The sequence below is a fragment of the Anguilla anguilla genome, chromosome 12, assembly GCF_013347855.1.
Source record: "Anguilla anguilla isolate fAngAng1 chromosome 12, fAngAng1.pri, whole genome shotgun sequence".
Taxonomy (NCBI): Eukaryota; Metazoa; Chordata; class Actinopteri; order Anguilliformes; family Anguillidae; genus Anguilla; species Anguilla anguilla.
The window spans coordinates 21,273,829-21,292,412 of NC_049212.1; the positions used below are offsets into that span (position 1 = coordinate 21,273,829).

The window sequence follows — 18,584 nt, forward strand, 5'->3', positions numbered from 1 at the left end:
GGTGCGGTGATGAAGTCCTGCCTGCCGGGGGTGTGTGCGTGCGGGGCTGGCTCTAGGCATAGGCAGCGTAGCCAGTCGGCTGGGGAGCCATCCGTCCCCAGTGGACCAAACGGGTCTGCAGTCGCTGTCTCTGGTGAGGGGGGTAGGGGCTGGTAACCAACCTCTCGCCCTCTCACCTGTGGGGTCTCTCATGCAGAATCAGAGTGACAGATGAAATACCAGCTGATGTATTCCTGGGGTCCTACATTCCCTCCCGTCAAATGGGGAGACCTGATTGGGCGAGGGGAACTGAAAATCTAAGAAGCAAAGTGGAGAGAAGAAAAAGCAAAAAGCTCTAAGAAACCCACATTGTGAAATCTCCAGGGCCCTCCTTTTACACAGCAATCGAAACGCATCGGGGGGTTAGAACAATTACACATTTTAAAAAACCTTAGACATTCCGACGCTCGTCTGTGACTCTCCTGTCAGATTCTGTAGCTCGGGCTGCGGTTCTCCTGAAAGCCAGCGGCTGGACGGCCGCCACGTGGAGGAGCGCCATCTGTCTCTGTCCTGCGCTCGGGGCGGCGTGCGAGGCCCACATGTTTGAGCGGGAGCCAGAGCCGCGCTCTCCTGGAGGGAGCAGACGCCGGGGAGACGGCCATGATGCGGCAGACACAGCCTTCTCGCAGGCCCGTTTGTTTTTTATTTCATCTCGGGGTTTTGTTCGTTGCCTCGGAGGAGGGAACGGTCTCTCTCTCTTCTCTGTTTTGCGAGCACAAGTCGGGCTGAAGAGCGAAGGTTTACCTAGACCACACAGGATGAGGGCGGTGGTTGCTTTTGACGTCTTTTTCGGGCGGTGAAGGAATGGAGCTGAGAACTTTCTACTTCCTGTCGCCGTAATGCTGAGCTCCGCGTTAATGTCTGTCAGGCAACAGCCAGACTGGAGGAAGACCTCTGTGAAGGGTGGGTTGGAGGGCCCAGGGGTCAAGCAGCCAGCCGAGTAAATCGCAGTGGGCAGGAGGGGGGATATCTTGCGGGCCACAGCAGATAGACTCATTGGAACCACGCAGGGCTGTCACCAGTTTGGGGGGGGGGGGGCGCAGCGATGGTGTCACTGACTTAGGACGGGTGCGACTGCAGCCAATTCCAAAAACCTGAGGGCCAAGTGTGCTCCCAGTCCCCATTAAGCACTTGAGTGTTTGGCAGCGCTCTTGTTTGTTGTCTGCGAGTGTGTGTGCGCAGTGTGTGGCTGAACTCAGCTGACGCAGGCAACTGACGTCCAGCTCCTACAGCAAGGATCCCTTCCTTTAAAAAAAGCCATAATTGTTGAACTGGCTGGTCATTGTGCTGGTGGCGTCGGCGCGGTGTTCGAGAGCGTTTTCTCTGGGAACGACATCTTTCCCTTTTTACTCACGCGCTCGTTTGTCACTGTCAGTCTCGCCCCATTCTCTCACAGGCGTCTGGCGCTCCTCAGATCTTTGTCTGTCTTCCGCGCAGATAGATCCTTTCCCACTCGCGACGGTTCTCTCCTGCTGTCACATTTCTGTCGCCCCCAATCCACCAGGCCAATGAAGCATCTAGTTTTTTTATTTATTAATTTATTTTTACTGCAATGTATTAGGATAATGACCACAGTGTACAAGCTCTCAAACTGAGCGTCTGATCAGTAATGGAGCGTTTTGATTGGCAGTAATGGAGTGTTTTGTGGCCCTGTTAGCGGTACAGCTGAGTTAGCACGGTCGTGGTTATGGCAGCGGGATGAACGCGTGTCCTTGTACAACCCAAAGATGAAAGCGAAGCAGGCTTTGCTTTGTGGCTGCAGGTGAGGCCGCCTCGCTCTGCTCGGCAGGTGTAGCTTTCTCAGGGTACGAGGTCAGCTCATCTCTGGACGCGAGGCGCTGCCGGTTGTTTGAGTTTAGTTTTTTCACCTGAAGGAGTTGTCACGGACACATCTCCGGAGTGCCTCCGCCTGTCTCCGTTCTGACTGCGTGAGCGGGGCTTTTGTCTTTGAGCTCGGCGCATTGAGCACCGCGGCAACGCTTGCCTCGGTGCCTTCTGGGAAAGCCGAGGCCTCCACTGCGAGCAGCCTGCCGGCTTCAGTCAACTGAATTTCAAGGTGGATCTGTAAGCTGGCCAAAGAGGCGTATTGTGATGCGCACGTACTCTGACACAGTCTCGGGCCTGATGTTGCCTTAACAGAACGGTCCCGTCGTTTGGGGGCCGAGGGGCCGGTAATGGTGCCCTTCCTGTGGCCCATGTGCTTAAGAGCAGCTGAGAGGTCAGTGACAGGGGTGTGTGGAGGTTAGCTAATCTGAGTCTGTGCGCTAAAGGACGAGCTGAGTCTGCAGGGCAGGCAGGGGTGCTGGAGAGGGAGAAGCCGCCAGGCAGACATGCCTGTGGGCATCTGCTCCTTCCTGTTGAGGCAGTTACGCTGACTCGAGACAGGGGGCGAGGTCTGGGAGTTATTTTAAGGTTTCCGAGGGGAGGAAGGTAAATAAAAGACAGAACGTCAGCTGATGAAAGGGATGGAGGTCTGGGCTGAATGGCTTCCTCAGAAGCTTTGCCCCCCCCTCCCCCCCTCCCTGCCTTTCCCGTAATGAAGGCCTGTAAGCCTGGCTCAGTGCCCTGCTCCTGCTGCATCTTTATACCCAGTGCCTCAGGTGTCGTTTCCTGCCTCTGCCCACCCACCTCCACCCTTAGCACTGCAGCCCGCTCCTCCACACCTTCTGTGACTTCCTGCCCATACTTCCTCACCTATTTTCGGAATTACTTTTTTAGAATCTGTTTTTTCCCTCCATCTCTCTGGTGAGGAAAGCTTTGGTTACTGATATTTGTCCGGAGCCATCCTCTTCACATCACACAACACCAGCTGGAAGCCGCGCTAAGAAGTGTGCGGTACCGTGAGGGTGGCGGCCCCCGTTGGCGGACGGCAGTGTCACATGACCCCTCTGTCTCCCATTCTCTCCATTGCACTGGCACCCAGGGTCTGTGGCAGCCGAGGCTCAGGAAAGCCGCACAGCTGTGAACTGAGTTCAGCCTCGCTGCCTAACTGCTCTGCCCGCGGCCCTCTCCCACAGCCGCCTCCTCACCCGCTTTCATCACCGTCTCCCAGCTATGAAATTCATTTCCCTACTGCAGCTAAATGATATTAAATCCCTTTATTGAATCAGGCGGCATTAGAAGCGCTCTTTTTTGATTGTCGTAGATACGAGAAAATGAGCGAACGCCCGTTTCCCGCTAGCTCTAGGAGACGCGCTCCCTGAGGTGTTCCTGCGCATGTCAGTGTGGAGCTCCAGCGAGGCTCTTTCCAGAGAATGTGCGGCTGAGGAAATGAAGTCACGATGCAGCCGCCGTCCAGCACGCTCTGCACTCAGCCCTGGAGGGGCTCCAGAAACCAGCAGGGGCGCACTTTGATTTTCTCCCTCATGGGAAAGGGGGGAACGTGTGAAATCCCTGTGTTGGCACCTCCTCCTGCCTGGACGTTTTCCAAAGAAGTTAACTTTACATGTTCAGTCCAGAACATTCTAATCTTATATTTATGATCTTGAACTTTAAAGAGTCAAAGTCATGGAGGGGAATGTAAGGATCTGTTTACTAGGCTACCTCCAGCAAAACACTTTTCCTGGGTTCATTTTCAATTCATTGCACCCCCTCCCCGAAAAGAGGTGTACCCCTCACAGTTGTTGTCATTCCATGTCATTCAGTTTCACGGTCTGCTTCGGCCCAGTCTCGCGGTCCGGTCTGTCGGGTTTAACCAATCGGAGGGCTGGGTTTGTCCGTGTGGGGGGTTCTTCGCTGCGCCCTGGTTTCCTTTTTTGTCTTATTCAGATCCTGGCTTCAGGCTCTGAGTGCGCTCCAGAAACGCAGCCCTCCCTGCAGCGGGCATATGGCGCGGTGTGCAACTGCGCGTCTGTGTGGGGCTGCGCGTCTGTGTGGGGCTGTCTGCCGGCTGCATTATTTAATGACGCTTTAATTAACGGCCGCTCGCAGCCGAGGTCATGAGAACGCACACACGCGGTCACGCGCTCAGCGGGAGCTGCGGCGCGCCCCTTTAAGAGGCATACAGTAGCTGCGCGTTGTTCCTCATTAATTCTGTTTTGCTGTTGTCTTTTCAGGCCCTGCAGAAGCTGGCAAGTCAGTACTTAAAGAGGGATTGGCCGGGCATCGGCGCAGATGAACGAACTGACTACAGGTACAGTAATATGTCTTAAAATGGCAATACTTCTAGCGCATGGACGGGCCCCACGGTCTTGTATGGAATCGGGGCTGGGCCTTTGTTGGGTCTGGTGCCCGCAAGGTTGCCTGTTGAGCCACACATGAAGCTTCTTCCTCCGACTCATGTCTGTGCAAGCCCGATTTGTGAACTGCGGACTGACAGGAAGCAGCGGCTAACGTCACATGCTTCAGAGGAGAGCATGCACTGGACTATGTACTGACAATTCTGTGCTTTCTCAAGTTAGCAATGACGAGTTTGCAATTAGCATTGTACCAAATTTGGGAGGAAAAAAGGGAAAAGTAAAAAGAAATGCTTTTCTAAAAAAAAGTGGAAAAACTTTCTAATTCTAATCATACCTTATACATTTAATATATTTTTTCATTCATATATTTATACCTTCAATGCAATTGTTACTTCCTGTAATTTGTCCATAAGTGGGGACTTTTTTTTTTTTACATATGGAAATATGTTACTATTTGGAATTCTAACTGATATCGCAGTGCTCACAGGTTTTCCTCTGTGAAGCCCTCTGGGGATTATTTGTTTGTCAAGGCCACAGAATTTGGCCACAGATTGATCATCTGACAGATGTTTTCCATCCTGACCGCTATGCCTAGGGACCCTCCCACTTAGTGTTACGCATGCCGCTTATTTGTGAAAATGTGAGGCTGTTGATTGACGCTCAGTGACTCATTCAGTCTTTATCCCAGCACCATCAGTGTGGAATGGAGGTGTTGACTCATCTAAGAGCAGAGTCAATGTCACTTACTGCGTCATACACACGGCTGTGCTGTTGCCTGTTCTCTGCTATAGGAATGACTGTACCGTGTGGGAGTTGTGCCTGTTGACAGTTGTGAGAGTGTTCTCCCGTCCCCTGACGCTGTACTGTGTGGACATTGTGCCTGTTGCTGGTTGTGAGAGTGTTCTCCTGTCCCCTGACACTGTACTGTGTGGACATTGCTCCTGTTGCTGGTAATGAGAGTGCTCTCCTGTCCCCTGTCTGTAGGAATGTCTACGCTGTGTGGAAGGCCTACCTGGAGGGCACTGTGCAGGTGACCCAGTCTCGCATCAACGTCTGTGAAAACTACAAGAATGAGGTTTCGGACCCTGCCAAGACCGTCAAGCTCTACAAGGAGCAGCAGCTGAAGAAGGTAGTGAAGTTGTCTTTAGATGCGTTCTCTCAGTCCCTGTATCCGTAAAGAATCTTAACCCCCCTGTGAACCATGGTGGATTTTTTATTTGCTTAATAGATGCCCTCATCAAGAAGCACTTCAGGTTAAGCATCTTGCCATCTCAGAATCACAAATAAATTGATATGGATCAGGAATGTCAGCAGTTACAATTACCTCTAACATAATTATTTCTCACGTGACTAGAAGCTAGAATCCAATAGTGTGAAAATGTCTTTTTCATCGTCTGAAGATGAGCGTGGTTGACTACAGGTTAACTTCCACCCAAACAGGTTCAAAAGGGCAGTCATTTGTATCAGTGCAGTTCTAGACACATCATTCTCTGCTAGATAAACATAATGAACAGCTGAGTTCAGCTAACCCTGGTTCCACTGATATTTCACCCCTTCATTGCCATAGCTATGGCTGTACATTACAGGCAGTTGGCAGACGCTCTTATCCAGAGCGACGGCAGACGCTCTTATCCAGGCTGTAGCAGTGTTACACTGTCTACGGTCCTGCGGTGGGGTGGGGGGGCATGTTTGCTGCTTTAGGGTAACTAAGGAGGTGAGAACTCTTTCATAGCATCCCTTTGTTTCTTGCTCCCTCTCTCCTTCTCTCCCTCTCCCCTCCTCTCCACACGCAGTGTATCGACCAGCTGACCCGGATCCAGACAGAGCTGCAGGACACGGTGAAGGATCTGGCCAAGTCCAAGAAGAAGTACCTGGAGATGGAGCAGATGGCCCAGGCTGTGAGAGAGAAGGCCGATATCGAGTCCAAGTAGGTGCACGGTTGGCGTGAGGCGGTCAGGTTTTCACTTGACCTCATTACGGGGGGTGAAAGGCATTCTCTACTATTCAATAATTAACACAATGGATATAGTATTTGCCCACTGCACCATTAACCACGAGCTTGCAGTATTCAACAACTGCATAATTAACAACCTGCATTCAGTATTTACTCACTACTGCAGTAAACCTGCATGCAGAATTGACCCAATGCATCAATAACCACATGCATGCAGTATTCACCAACTGCACCGTTAATGATCTGACTCCAGTATTCATCCAAGGCATTATTAACAACCTGCATGCAGTATTCACCCAATGCTTCAGTACACCTGAATGCAGTATCCATCCAATGCATCATTGACAACCTGCATTCCAAATCCATTGACAGTTTACTGAAATTAAGAAACAGGAGTTATTATTATTAATAAGCAATTATTATTTAAAAAGCAGATGACTCTTTCAGGCGTCACTTACATATAACTTCCATTCTGTATCGTATCTAGTGAAGCAATATGATTACATTTAGTCATAAAGTGCCCAGGACTGGAAGCAGTGTTCTCAGTCAGGGCTGGAAGTCCAGCTACCTCACGCTTGGCATAAACACTGCTGTTGCGTGAGCGTGTCCGTCCTTTCACTGTCCCATGAACTCAGGCCCCGCGGGTCTTCTGTGTGCTTTATGATCCGTTCTGCGGGCCCCGGGCCCCAGAGTTTGCTTTCGTGAAGCCGGGCCGGGGGGGGGGGATGGCCGGGCGGTTTTCTGGATGCCCGCCGGTTTTCCGTTTCAGTTTCCTGGCAGCGCCAGTCTGGCTTGGCTCCGGGCGAAGGTCTCCTGCCACAGGAGCCTGACGCGCCTGCGAGAAAGCGGAGGGGTGGCAGGGGCGGGGCCAGGCAGAAATGCCACTTCTCCAGAATAGCGCCATTGTCTGTTCGCAGACCCCCAGAAAACACTACTGCCCAGAATCTTCGTGTGGCTAACTTTTTTCCCCTAGCGGGCGAAAGCGAAGAAGCCTGCGGCTCTCGACAGGTACGCGACGTACACCGCGGGTGACTCGGCCTCCCCTTCAGCCCTGGGGCGCTGCCAGCTCTGCGCGGAGGGAGGCGGGAGCACCCCGTGCCAGTGGGACGGGTTTATTACCAGAACGCAGAATTTGTTAAACATGCGCCGTCTATTCACACCCCCTCTATAACGGCCATCTGAGGGGCCTGCCAAGCCGCCGAAGGGGAGGGGTGGTCTGCACAGCTGGCTCCGGGAGGCCTTATTGATTGGCCAGTCAGGTTCGCTTTGCATTTTATCACTCAACATGAACAGGCAGGGGCCGCCAGCGCCCGCTCGTGGGGGAAAACCCCGACTTTTCATTAAAGCCAGTTGGGCCGCCGCCATTTGTCACCGTCACCACCGCTGAGCCGCTCTCCTCCTCTCCTCGACTCCCGAGCCAAACTCACCTTGAGCTCTTATCAGCCCGTGTTATCAGAACGCAAAGCCGCGCCCGTGCTTCTGGGCAGCGGTGCAGTACCTCAGCTGGGACTTCGGGTTCTGGACCTCGGCTGTCTGGGGCGAGAATTGGAAGTAGTCTGCGTAACGTGCACGTGGGTACACGTGCACAAGCGTATACACGGGCACACACTCGCCCTCTGGATGGTTCACTCACTCGTAAACATCATCCCTGTGATGCTGTTTAAATGATGGGGCTTGCTGTCCTGTGACAGACCTCAGTCGTGTCACCGGATTTCAGGTGGGAAGTCTGAATTTGGGCAGTGATTTATGTCTCCCTTCCCAGGTCCAAGCTGAGTCTGTTCCAGTCCAGGATAAGTTTACAGAAAGCTAGCGTCAAGGTAAGCCGCTCTTCAGCAAGGTCACAGAGAATAAATGAATGAATGAATAAATAAATTCTTGATGCCACGCACCATGGCTAGCAAGAAATGTCCTGCGTGCGTTGATTTCCTTCACTCCCTTGTCCTTGAAAGCGATCTGTTGGCGTGATGTAGGCTTAGGCTTAATCAGAAGTAATGTACACCCCTGACCAGCTCACAGGAGCAGCATCACATAAAACAGTCTTAATTTAGTTAAATGATGTGCCTAGATGGGCTGAATGGCCTATTCTTTTCATTATATATTCTAATGTTTTATGTAAGAGCGAGATATTTTTGATTTAAAGGCTTGCTGTTATTGAATATTGCATGAAGCCAGCGGATTCCTCACACAGCGTTACACTGATGGAAGTAGATAAGCCTTAGAGAGAATGCTGACGGCCTATTAGGAGGTGGTGAGCGTGTGTTAGCGCGTGTTAGCGCGTGTCACCGGCGGTGCAGCAAACGGCTGTCGATGGGCTGCCATCTGCGGAGATTTCCGCCGTTCTCTTGCCCTGCGCTGAGGTGGCCGCCCGCTTGTCTCCTTGCAGTTAAAAGCCAAGAGGAACGACTGCAACGCGAAAGCCACCCACGCCCGAAACGACTACCTTCTCACGCTAGCCGCAGCCAACGCACACCACGACCGGTACTATCAGACCGACCTGATCAGCTGTATCAAGGTGAGAGGCCTGCTAATATAGTCTGTTTGTTTGCTTATCTGAGCTGACGGTAACCTGGGCTGCTACACTCGAGCTTCGATTTTACATTGAAGGTGTTCAGGATTTGACCCAACAACCTTCCGGTCGCAGTTCTGTTTTGTCCTCCCAGTATAAGCCCCCTCTATCTTACTGAACATTGACTGTTTGTCCTGTGTCATAGCCCCCTTTCTCTCTGGTTAACCAGGTTTTCTCCTACATGGGTAGTCTGTACGGGCCTTTAAAGGAATGACAGAGCATTATCTTAACTCACTGCTGAAGTCAGCTGCATGCACCCACGCATGCACACACTACACACACACACACACACACACACGCATGCACGCACTACACACACACACACACACACACACACAAGGATTCAGACCACAGCTTGCAGTGCCTGTGTCACTTCCCTCTCCGGTGTCTTTTATCGTTAGTTGACAGGAAAGGGTAGGTGTATAGAAAGCCAGAATAGATCATTAAGGCTGCGGGTTCCCACATTTGAGGCTGGGCTGCGGCATTGATTGGGCTGCGCATTAAAAGACGGTCGCATTTTATTCCCAGGCACCGCGGCGCAGTTCGAGCTGCTGCCTGCCCGAGCTATGCCTGGTATGAGAGGCATGCGCTCCTCCGCGGGGTCGCTGCTCGGTCTGTCCTCTCGAGGGATCGATAAAAAAACAGGGCTTTTTTTTTACCGCTTCTGAGGAACAGGCCGGGGTGGCGAGTCCTTTAGCGGGTCTGGCCGTGTTTAAGACCGCGGCCGCTCCGCCGTTCGGCGCCGCCGGGCCCGCGGCGGGCTCGTCCCCGTGCCTCGCAGGCGAGCGCGGCCGCGCCGTTAACCTTCTCGCTGCGTGGGCGGCCGCCGGCCAGCGGCGTGGGAATAGCCGTCCCCGATTTAATGATCCCTTTTACTGCGGCACAGAAACGGCACCGGAAGGCCCCGGTAATTCCCACACCCCACACACACACACATGCACGTGCGCACACACACACATGCGCGCGCACACACACACGTGCGCGCGCACACACACACACACACATGCCTACCCCGGCACCCAGTAAGGACACAACACAGTTATTAACATTATCTGCCTTCACTGCTCGCCTGGTTATTCATTCTGGGGCCACTGAATCCCCTAAAAGGGGAAATCCCCGTCCCTGTGTTGGGCCAATGGGTCTAATCACTATTCATTGTTGTCCCCGGTAGAGGGGGGGGGAGAGTTTCTGGTCTCAAGAAATATATATGTATATATATATAAGTGAATAATATTTTTGAAAATATTTTACTGCAACATGTTTTTGTCAAAATAATTACTTCAACTTTTTTCTGCCGGTTCTCTGAAATATGTATGCCTTAGGACTGAAAGGCCTCTGCAAGATGTGCCTTGTATGTATATATATATATATGGACAAATGTCCTGGAAACGTTGGGATGCTTTGTGGGGTCAGCTGAAAAACGTATTTGTATAGTCCTGCTGACAAAACATTTGAAGATAGCTACATTTCTGCTGCGCACGCAATGCAGTGGCAGCAAAAAACAATATGTTTCAATTCAGAGATGTCCATTCATTTGTAGAAGCCATTGCTTATAATACCGAACTCTGTCACAACTCATTTGTACTGCCTGCTTTTGATGCTGAAATACGCTGGTGTGTGTACGTCCTCTGCTGAGCTGCAGTGTGTGTGTGTGTGTGTGTGTGTGTGTGTACTCTCAGGCAGGGCACTGCGGCTCAGTCGTGTTTCAGTGGCTGCAGCTGTGTGTATGCTGAGGTTAATAACCTTCTGTAGCATTACCTTCATGTTACCGCTGTGTTGTGTACATTGCTTTCTTCCCTCTTTATTGTCAATGTAGCACGTATGTGTATGAAATGAGTACGCATTTATGTGTGTTTCTGTGTCTGAGTCTGTCTGCATGTCCACCTGTGTCTTTGTGTGTGTGTGCGTGTGTCCACCTGTGTGTGTGCGTGTGTGTGTCCACCTGTGTGTGTGCGTGTCTGTGTGTGTGTGTGTGTGTGTGTGTGTATATTTCACTGTAGCCTCCCTTCGGCTGCAGTACAGTACTGTGGCACAGGCTGCAGTTGGCTATAATCAGTAGTCACCAGATCTCTGCCTCCCCCAGCCTGTTATTAGGTTACAAATCACAAGATGGTGCAGAGCAGGCCCCCGCTGTGCTGGTGCTGTTATCCAGAGAAGCTAATAAACAGGCTACGCATCGCACCAGCGGTCCCTCGCCCCTGCGGCCTATGACCGGGAGGCCCTTTCACTGGGGATCGGTGGGACCGTGCCTCTTCCGGCTGGGGTCCTGGCTCTTTCATTACCCATGTTTCCTGCATGACAGGGCTCATTTTGGGTAATGGAGCCTCCCGGAGTTCTTTCTCCCTCCAGTGCCTTTCCCCAGTGAGGGGTGCAGTATCTCATTTCTTGTACTTAAACAGGCTGAGAGCTGTTCCTGGAGAGCGCGGGGCGTGTGGTTGCCAGAGAGACTGCGGTCGGGATCCGGGTGTCTGACCACCCCGGCCACATTTGCATATAGTTCCCCTGAGCGCTGGCACCGTTTCCAGCGTTGGACAATTGGAAAAGCTGAGCCTCCTGGCTACGAGCTGGCTGCTACGCTTCGGGCTCTTTGTGACAAAAAGACTTACAAAAAACAGCTATTCTCAAATGTGAAGTGGTTCTGAAGAGAGACCACAGAAGATTCAATCAAACACAAGAGCCAGTCGGGCATGAAGTATGGTGTGAAAAGAACCAATCAGACTTGGAAGAGAGTGAATCTGACATTTGTAACGGTCTAACAAGAAGTCAACTAGAGACCTGAACGACGGTTTGAGGAGAGACAAACGAACGCGAACGCTGGTCTCAAGAGACCAATCAGACGCAATGAGCGAGAAAGCTCAGGGTTGTTGTAGAAGGTGGGAGTTACAACCCCGGCAGCAATGGCAGCTCACACTTCATAAGTTTGAGATGGGCGGGAGGTGGAACTGCGGTGGCTCCTGTTTCAGAAATCGGATCACTGCTGTGTCGCTCCGTGCATGTGCCCAAGCTGTGCCGGGTGCCTCTTAGCGATGGCTAATACTGAACATTAAAACTGCATTAGTGCGGTAGGCTGGGGGTGGCTTGTGTGCCCTTGTTGAAGAGCCAATTAGCGAGTGAGCTTGTTGTGATTTTAAAGGAAGGGGCCCGTGCGCCTCTCGTTATGTACGGCACCGTGCCCCCGCCGAGCGGATCGAACGCCACACGCTCTTTTCTTTCCTCTTTTTCGGGGACTTTTAGCTGTCGGTGGCAGGAGTGGAAATGTAAATTGTGAAGGGGAAGAGGGCTTTTAGGAGTGAATAATTGATCAGCAGCCCCGGTGACAAAGTGCCAGAGCTTCAGGGCAGCGAGCTGTTGCTGGCGTGTGAGAAGCACTCCGCCATCCTTTCTGTGTCCCGCTCAGGTTTCAAACAGATTTCCTCTCTCTTTTTCTCTGTCCCTGTTCCTCTCCTTCTTGCTCTCTCTCTCTCTCTCTCTCTCTCTTTTCTCGTCCTCTCTAGCTCCCTCTCCCTTACTATATCCTGGGAATTGCAGAATCAGGATCAACAGAGCGGAGTGCCTACTGGTGCCCCTTCCTGTCGAATGGGGGTTACTGTTGATCCGTTATTTGAGGAGGCATGCACGTCACGTTATTTGTCAACATGTTCAGTTCAATTCAGTTCAATTTTATTTGTATACTGCTTTTTACAGAGAACTGCCACAGAGACACTTTACAGAGTAGCAAGGCAAGAGACAGAGCAAAAAGAGCAAACACCAGGCCTTAACCCCCAGATAGGAAGTACGTAAGGTAAAAAAAACTCCCTGTGGGGAGAAAGCCCTCAAACGGCAGCGAGAAAAAACTCCCCAATGGGAAGAAATCTCGAGAAGAACCCAGCTATAGGGTGGAGCCCATCCTCCACTGTCATGGTCTACACACGGGTGAAAAAACACTGGAATCCATCATGGATGCTCGGTACGTTTCAGAGCTCCCCTTGGTTGGGTCCCCCCTGTTGACTCTCAGGGTGCCGAGTCCCTGCCCGTTGTTTGCGCCAGACTGCAGTACAGACTGAAACGTACGTACGTCTGCTCCGGCTGGGAGCCTCCAGACCTCTCTGCCCATCCCAGGGCTTTGCCTGTCTCCTCTGCATGGGGTCATTTAGCCACCCGTGGCATAAGGGACTGTTTTGACTCTGCGCGTATAATTATATTTAATTACATGTCCACGCTGTAGTATTTACCTGAAGGGTCTGTGTCACCCACCTGCCATCCAGCCGGCTGCGGGGACTCCTTTAACAGCTGTGGAACAGCGCCTCCTTCAGTCAACTGGAGGAACAAACCACAGCCTAATGCTTACATTCACACCAAAACCTTTGAGTGCTTTTATTTAGTAGGTCCTGCTTTCTTCAGCCTACCCCCTGTCGATGCTGCTCGTTGTCTCAGGTTTGAATAATTTAGTGGACCCTCCACTGAGCGTCCACAACAACCAGGTTATTCTGTCTTTACTGTACACACTATCTCTACACCTTACCTGACCAGCACTGTGTGGCTGTATGAGAAAACATTGCAGTTTGAAATATTTATGTAAAAGGACTTCTAAACTGGAATAGCCAGACAATAGAGGCACTTTTTACAAATGTAAAATTATGTAACTTGCTATTTTGTAGCTTTTTTATAGATTAAGTATTTCAGAAAAGATTCAAAACTGTATTATATTATGTTTTCTTGAGCTACAAGGTGTGTTTGGGGATGAAATTTTACTTGTTATTGTGGTAAAAGCCTTAGTCCCACTTCCAGAACCAGCTTTCTCTTCAAATGTTGCCATAACTGGATGATTGCTGCAAGTGTAAAATATTTGGAGAGGTTAAGTTTAATTTGGGACCAAAACCTCCAGTCTGGCAAAGGAAGTTCTTAGATCTGTCATCTCTCTTTGTTTCCTGTGAAGAATCAGCTGTGTGTGTGTGCGTGTGCGTGTGCGTGTGCGTGTGCGTGCGTGTGCGTGTGTGCGCGCACGTGCCTCAGAAGCCGTGTTTACACAGAACATAAATACCGGGTAAAAGGCAATAAAAAACTTCAGTGTCATAGTTTCATTTTTCATGGCTCTGGACCGGCAGTGTAAAGACAGCTAGAGAGTGTCTGTCAGGGAGAGCGACTGTCTGCAGCATCACGTACCGTGAGTGAGCTCTCATATTCTAGCATGACATGCAGGTCTGGTGAACTCTCGCACTCTGGCACCTCCTCCAGTTCTAGTGAGTTCTTCACACAATTGCCCGTAAATGACTGTTTTCTTTCTTTGTTGTTGATGACTTCACCGGCCAGAGGATTACGCAAGAACAGTGTAATACATCTGTGCAGCCGAGGGGGATGTGGCCTGTGTGTGTGTGTATACGTGTGTATGTATCTGTGTGCGTGCTGGTGTGTACGTGGTAATCTCATGGACGAAGGTGAAAGTGCAGCTGGTAAACTTGGGCATTAAATGATGCGTCTGAGCTGGAATGAGGTTCAGCTGGAGGCCAGCGTTTCTGCCAGTCGCGTTTACAGTCCTGCCAGCTCTCAGCTTGAGACAAAACCAGGAAGCACAGGTTCTCCTGGCCCACACCGACAGGAAGTCACAAATCACTCTGTGGGCCAGAAAGTCCCCCCCCCCCCCCCCCAAAGCCATTAAGAATGGGATTTTGGTAAGGGGTGGAGGGAGGGTTGGGGGTGTGGGAGTGCTGGGATTGTTAAAGCCTATCAACGGGAAGCAATGTATTTTTGCTGAGTCACGTAGCCTTCCTTTCCAAGAAATGACAGGGGAAAGCAGACCTTACTTCTGGAACCCCTTCCGTTCCGCTGTCCCCCTCCCTCCAGGTTGAATGACTAAGAACTACCTAGAAATTAATCAGAAATTGCATGTAAAAGGGTTCAAGTGAGTTTAGCTGTGTAGAATCATATCACATGTGTGCCTGGTGTTCTTTGTGACTGTGCTTATTTATTGAAACACTGGCATTGAGTGTGTACTCCATAGGTGTCCACTCAAATCCTATGAAACTGTGTGTGTGTGTGTGTGTGTGTGTGTGTGTCTGTGTGTGTGTGTGTGTGTGTGTGTGTGTGTTTCTGTGCCTTGGAATCTGAACTCGGCAACCTTTTTCCAGCAGCTGCTTTCTGAACATTCCTGACTGATCCAAAAAATAGAACAGCAAAATAAACCCTGTTCCCTTGCACATTTGTGTGGAGCCGTGAAGCCACAGAGCTCTCCCCCTCAGACTAATTTTGTCTCGTTCGTCTGTGTTCATGTCTCCCTTCTCTCCATCACACACACACGCACTCTTCTCTCTCTCTCTCTCTCTCTCTCTCTCTCTCTCTCTCTCTCTCTCTCTCTCACACACATACATACACACATTAAAAGTGTTTCTTTTCTTTTTTCTACCGACCAGGCCCTGGATGGAAGCATCTACGATCATGTTAAGGATTATTTGATATCGCTGTGCCGGACAGAACTGGAGGCGTTCCAGGCAATCCACAACACATTCCAGTTCCTCCTGGAGAAGTCCAGCAGGGTGAGTCACCCTCCTCCTGCAACTCTCCTCCCACAACCCCTCACACCTCTCCTCACTTCACCTCTGCCTTAGAGGCCCCTGCCTCTTTCACAGAACACACCCCTGGAGAGGTGTGGAAGCCACTTAAAACAGTGTGGACAGGGGAGTGGCTTTCACTGTTTACAGTGGCATTACTAAGTCTGTTCAAGCCCAGCACAGAGACTGTACTGTGCTGCTGGTTCCACCTGTGCCACTGTGGTCTATTGCTCAAGTTTGCTGACCCTGGATTACTTTATACAATATAAGTTTGCAATATGTAAATTGGTTGCTCTCCAAAAGCACATATTTACTTATTAAGATATGATGATGAAGAACTGCTGATTGCTCTGCTTTAGTCCAGCTGAGCTTTTCCAGCTATGGGCCTTTTCCATGTTATATTTTTTCATTAGCTAACACCTGAAAATATTTTCTTTCTTGTGACCTAGCTGGGAGTATGCACTGTTAATGAAGCAAAGAAAGCTATTCTGATGAATATGCATTTTGGCTTATGCCTTTCCAATACAGGCCAATATGCTGACCCATAAATAATCTGATTCATAGCTTGTGCAATTGCTTACACTTTGTCTATAAGCATATTTTACATTTTTGTAAACAAGTGTCCTTGTTTTTCTTTGGTAATAATCCCTAAACTTAAACTGTATACATCATCTTGAATGTTGAATGGGCCACTGAGCCCAAATATTAATATGATAAATATTAATATCTCGCCATTCCCTCATGAAGAAAGCTTGCCATGTTTACACAGATGACACAATAAATTCAGTTGGCAAATAAAAGCTCTTGGATTGTCTCACTTTTAAAATATGTGTTTAGAGCATTCCTCACATAGCATGAAATGGAAGACGTAAGGAAATAAAACAGTGGAAAAGTGAACAATCCGTTCATATTTGCAGTAACTGCAGACATAGCTTGTCATGTAATTGCTATTTATTTGATTTGACTGCCCGGCTTCCACAATCCACAATGACACCCAGTCACCATCGTCACAGGATAGACACGCCCACGTCCACGTGACACGCCTGGGTCCCAGGGGGAATTGGGTCATTTTCGCTTTCGGTTGGTTTGCTGTTGAAGCACCTCTGGCTCCGTTCAGGTGCAGCTGTCTTAAATACCGTTCTATGTTTGTCTAGCGGTTTGTTCGCATGTGTGCGTGTGTGCATGTTTCTCATACAATATTTCTGACAGTACGTCTCCATCTCTTCTGCCTTCTACTTTCTCCTGTTTCCTCTCCTTTCTCTCTGTCTCTCTCTTTCTTTCTCTCTCTCTCTCTCTCCTCTCCTAGGTGATGCAGGACTTTAATCAGCAGCTTTTCATGCAGGAGAATCCTGTCTTTCACAAAGCACAGACCTTTCAGTTCCAGCCCAGCGACAGTGACACGGTAGGTCCCCCCCACCCAGGAGCCCTCCTCCCCTCAGAGCGTGGGCCTGTAGCCCTCCATTTCACACACTGGACACTGGACTGATCCTGCCCCAGACAGCAATGACAGACAGGGGACTGCAAGCTGTTTAATTACATAAGGGATGTTCTGAATTTGAAATCAGGATGATTTTTGACTTGAGCTTATATGGACCCATATCTTAAGGCAAAGTTAAAACACTATATTAAACCTTTATTGATTTTTCTTACAAGCTCACTTGTGTGAAGGAGTAAATGCAAACCAGTCTACAAATGGGATCTTTAACCACTCTCAACTTTTTTTCAAAAAATCTTTTTGTTGCATTACCAAGAAGTAAACTGCATTTCAGCGTTGACTCGCTCTTTTATGGATGCCGTTATGGAGGAATGCTAATCGTTCCAAGCAAGAATACTGATTTGCATCAAAACCATATGCTGTCCCAGTCTTGACTCCGCCATCAGCGGTGTTTATGTGGTGTATAAATCCTCGCATCCGTTCCTGTTTTGCGGCCCTTGTTTAACGTGCCAGATGTGGAGCCCTGTTAACATGGAGCAGTTTGGGCGGGATGGGGGGTTGGTGGGCAGCTCTGTGAATTCTCCACTCCCACACGTCACGGCCTGCCATGCTGCGACATGCACTCTGGCATAAGGTGTGGGTTCAGATGGCAACGCAGATAGAGGAGGAGCGAAGTTCCATTCTTTAAACTTTAGACCCAGGCAATTATGCCTCCTGTGATATGATTGAATCTCTGAATGGTGAACCTCACAGTAATACTTCTTTGCATCTGCGTGTGTGTGCGCGCGTGTGCATGTGCGTGTGTGTGTTTACATCTCCGCTCACTTCTAGAATCTTGGCGCTGCTCCTTACCGTCATCCAGTTTTCAGGTTGGGTTTCTATGACAACAAGGGAGGGTGCATCAGTCCCTGTCACTCACCAGCGTGTGCACCTGGTTGTGCACCGCGCTGGTCTGGAAGCAAATGGCTGCAACGCAAGCATCTCGCCTGACGACGTGCACTAACCCCCCCCTCGTGATTCAGTAACCACTAATCCTGGTCTGTCTGCTCTTTCCAACTGTCTCTGTCTCTGCGTGCACTCTATCGGTCTGTATGTCTGTCTGTCTGTCTGCTCAGAGCTTATGCGGCATCCAGCAACTGGTGGACATCGAGCCGTCGGCCGTCAGTGCCATGAGAATGACCTTGGCGCAGGTATAGCCCTGCCGCGCAGTGCCGCGCTGAACCTCAGCCCGTCTCCAGCGGTCCTGCGCATGCTCTGGCAGGTGTTGGCACGCGACAGGGAGACCCGATCTGCCTCCACTCCAAACCCACTAACCGCACTGGCTCTCATCATGTGCCTTCACTAGATTTTCATTAGTTAAGCCTGTGGTGCACTTCCCTCATAGTGGGCCTCAGGTATAGTCTCAGTTGAGTCTGTGCAGATGACTCATGTGCAGTTGAGGCTGATGCTAAGCACAGGGGCTGCAAGCCTCTTCCTTGCACCCCCATCCCTTGAGCAGAAGCGAGGGTCTTATAAGTTAGCACTTCCCATCACGTGGAGGGTACCATTTGGAATGTGGTCTGCACGGATGGACAAAGTCTTTCTCAATCAGTGCCGAAAGGGGGCGCGGAGTGGAGAAGCGCAATGCATGATGGTCCCCCTGCCTGCTGCCTTACAAGAAGAGGGGCCAAGAATTATGGGATACGCACAGAACTGTTTGGGTGTGTGGAAATGTGAAAATAAGTAAGGGAAATGTATTATATCTACCTTTTATTTTATTCTGAAGCTTCCTATTACATGCTATATTGTGATATTAGTTTTTTTTTTTTGGTAAATACTGTGGCACATAGACAGTGATACACAAACCTACATGCTCACAGTCTTTCAGGGCCACTGCTGTTTCATTACC

At 50.2% G+C, this 18,584-nt stretch overlaps 1 protein-coding gene across 2 annotated transcripts in view; it reads left to right on the top strand.

Annotated features, from left to right (window-relative positions):
• The window catches only part of LOC118209623 (F-BAR and double SH3 domains protein 2-like), a 75,459-nt gene that overhangs the window by 35,880 nt on the left and 20,995 nt on the right, over positions 1–18,584 (top strand). The window contains exons 4-11 of one of the 2 annotated variants that reach the window (XM_035385133.1): positions 4,095–4,171; positions 5,202–5,346; positions 6,011–6,144; positions 7,934–7,988; positions 8,555–8,683; positions 15,124–15,246; positions 16,568–16,663; positions 17,812–17,886. In XM_035385133.1, the coding sequence (XP_035241024.1) occupies positions 4,095–4,171; positions 5,202–5,346; positions 6,011–6,144; positions 7,934–7,988; positions 8,555–8,683; positions 15,124–15,246; positions 16,568–16,663; positions 17,812–17,886 (834 nt within the window). The remainder of the gene's footprint in view (positions 1–4,094; positions 4,172–5,201; positions 5,347–6,010; positions 6,145–7,933; positions 7,989–8,554; positions 8,684–15,123; positions 15,247–16,567; positions 16,664–17,811; positions 17,887–18,584) is intronic. The other variant, XM_035385134.1, reaches the window with a different exon arrangement.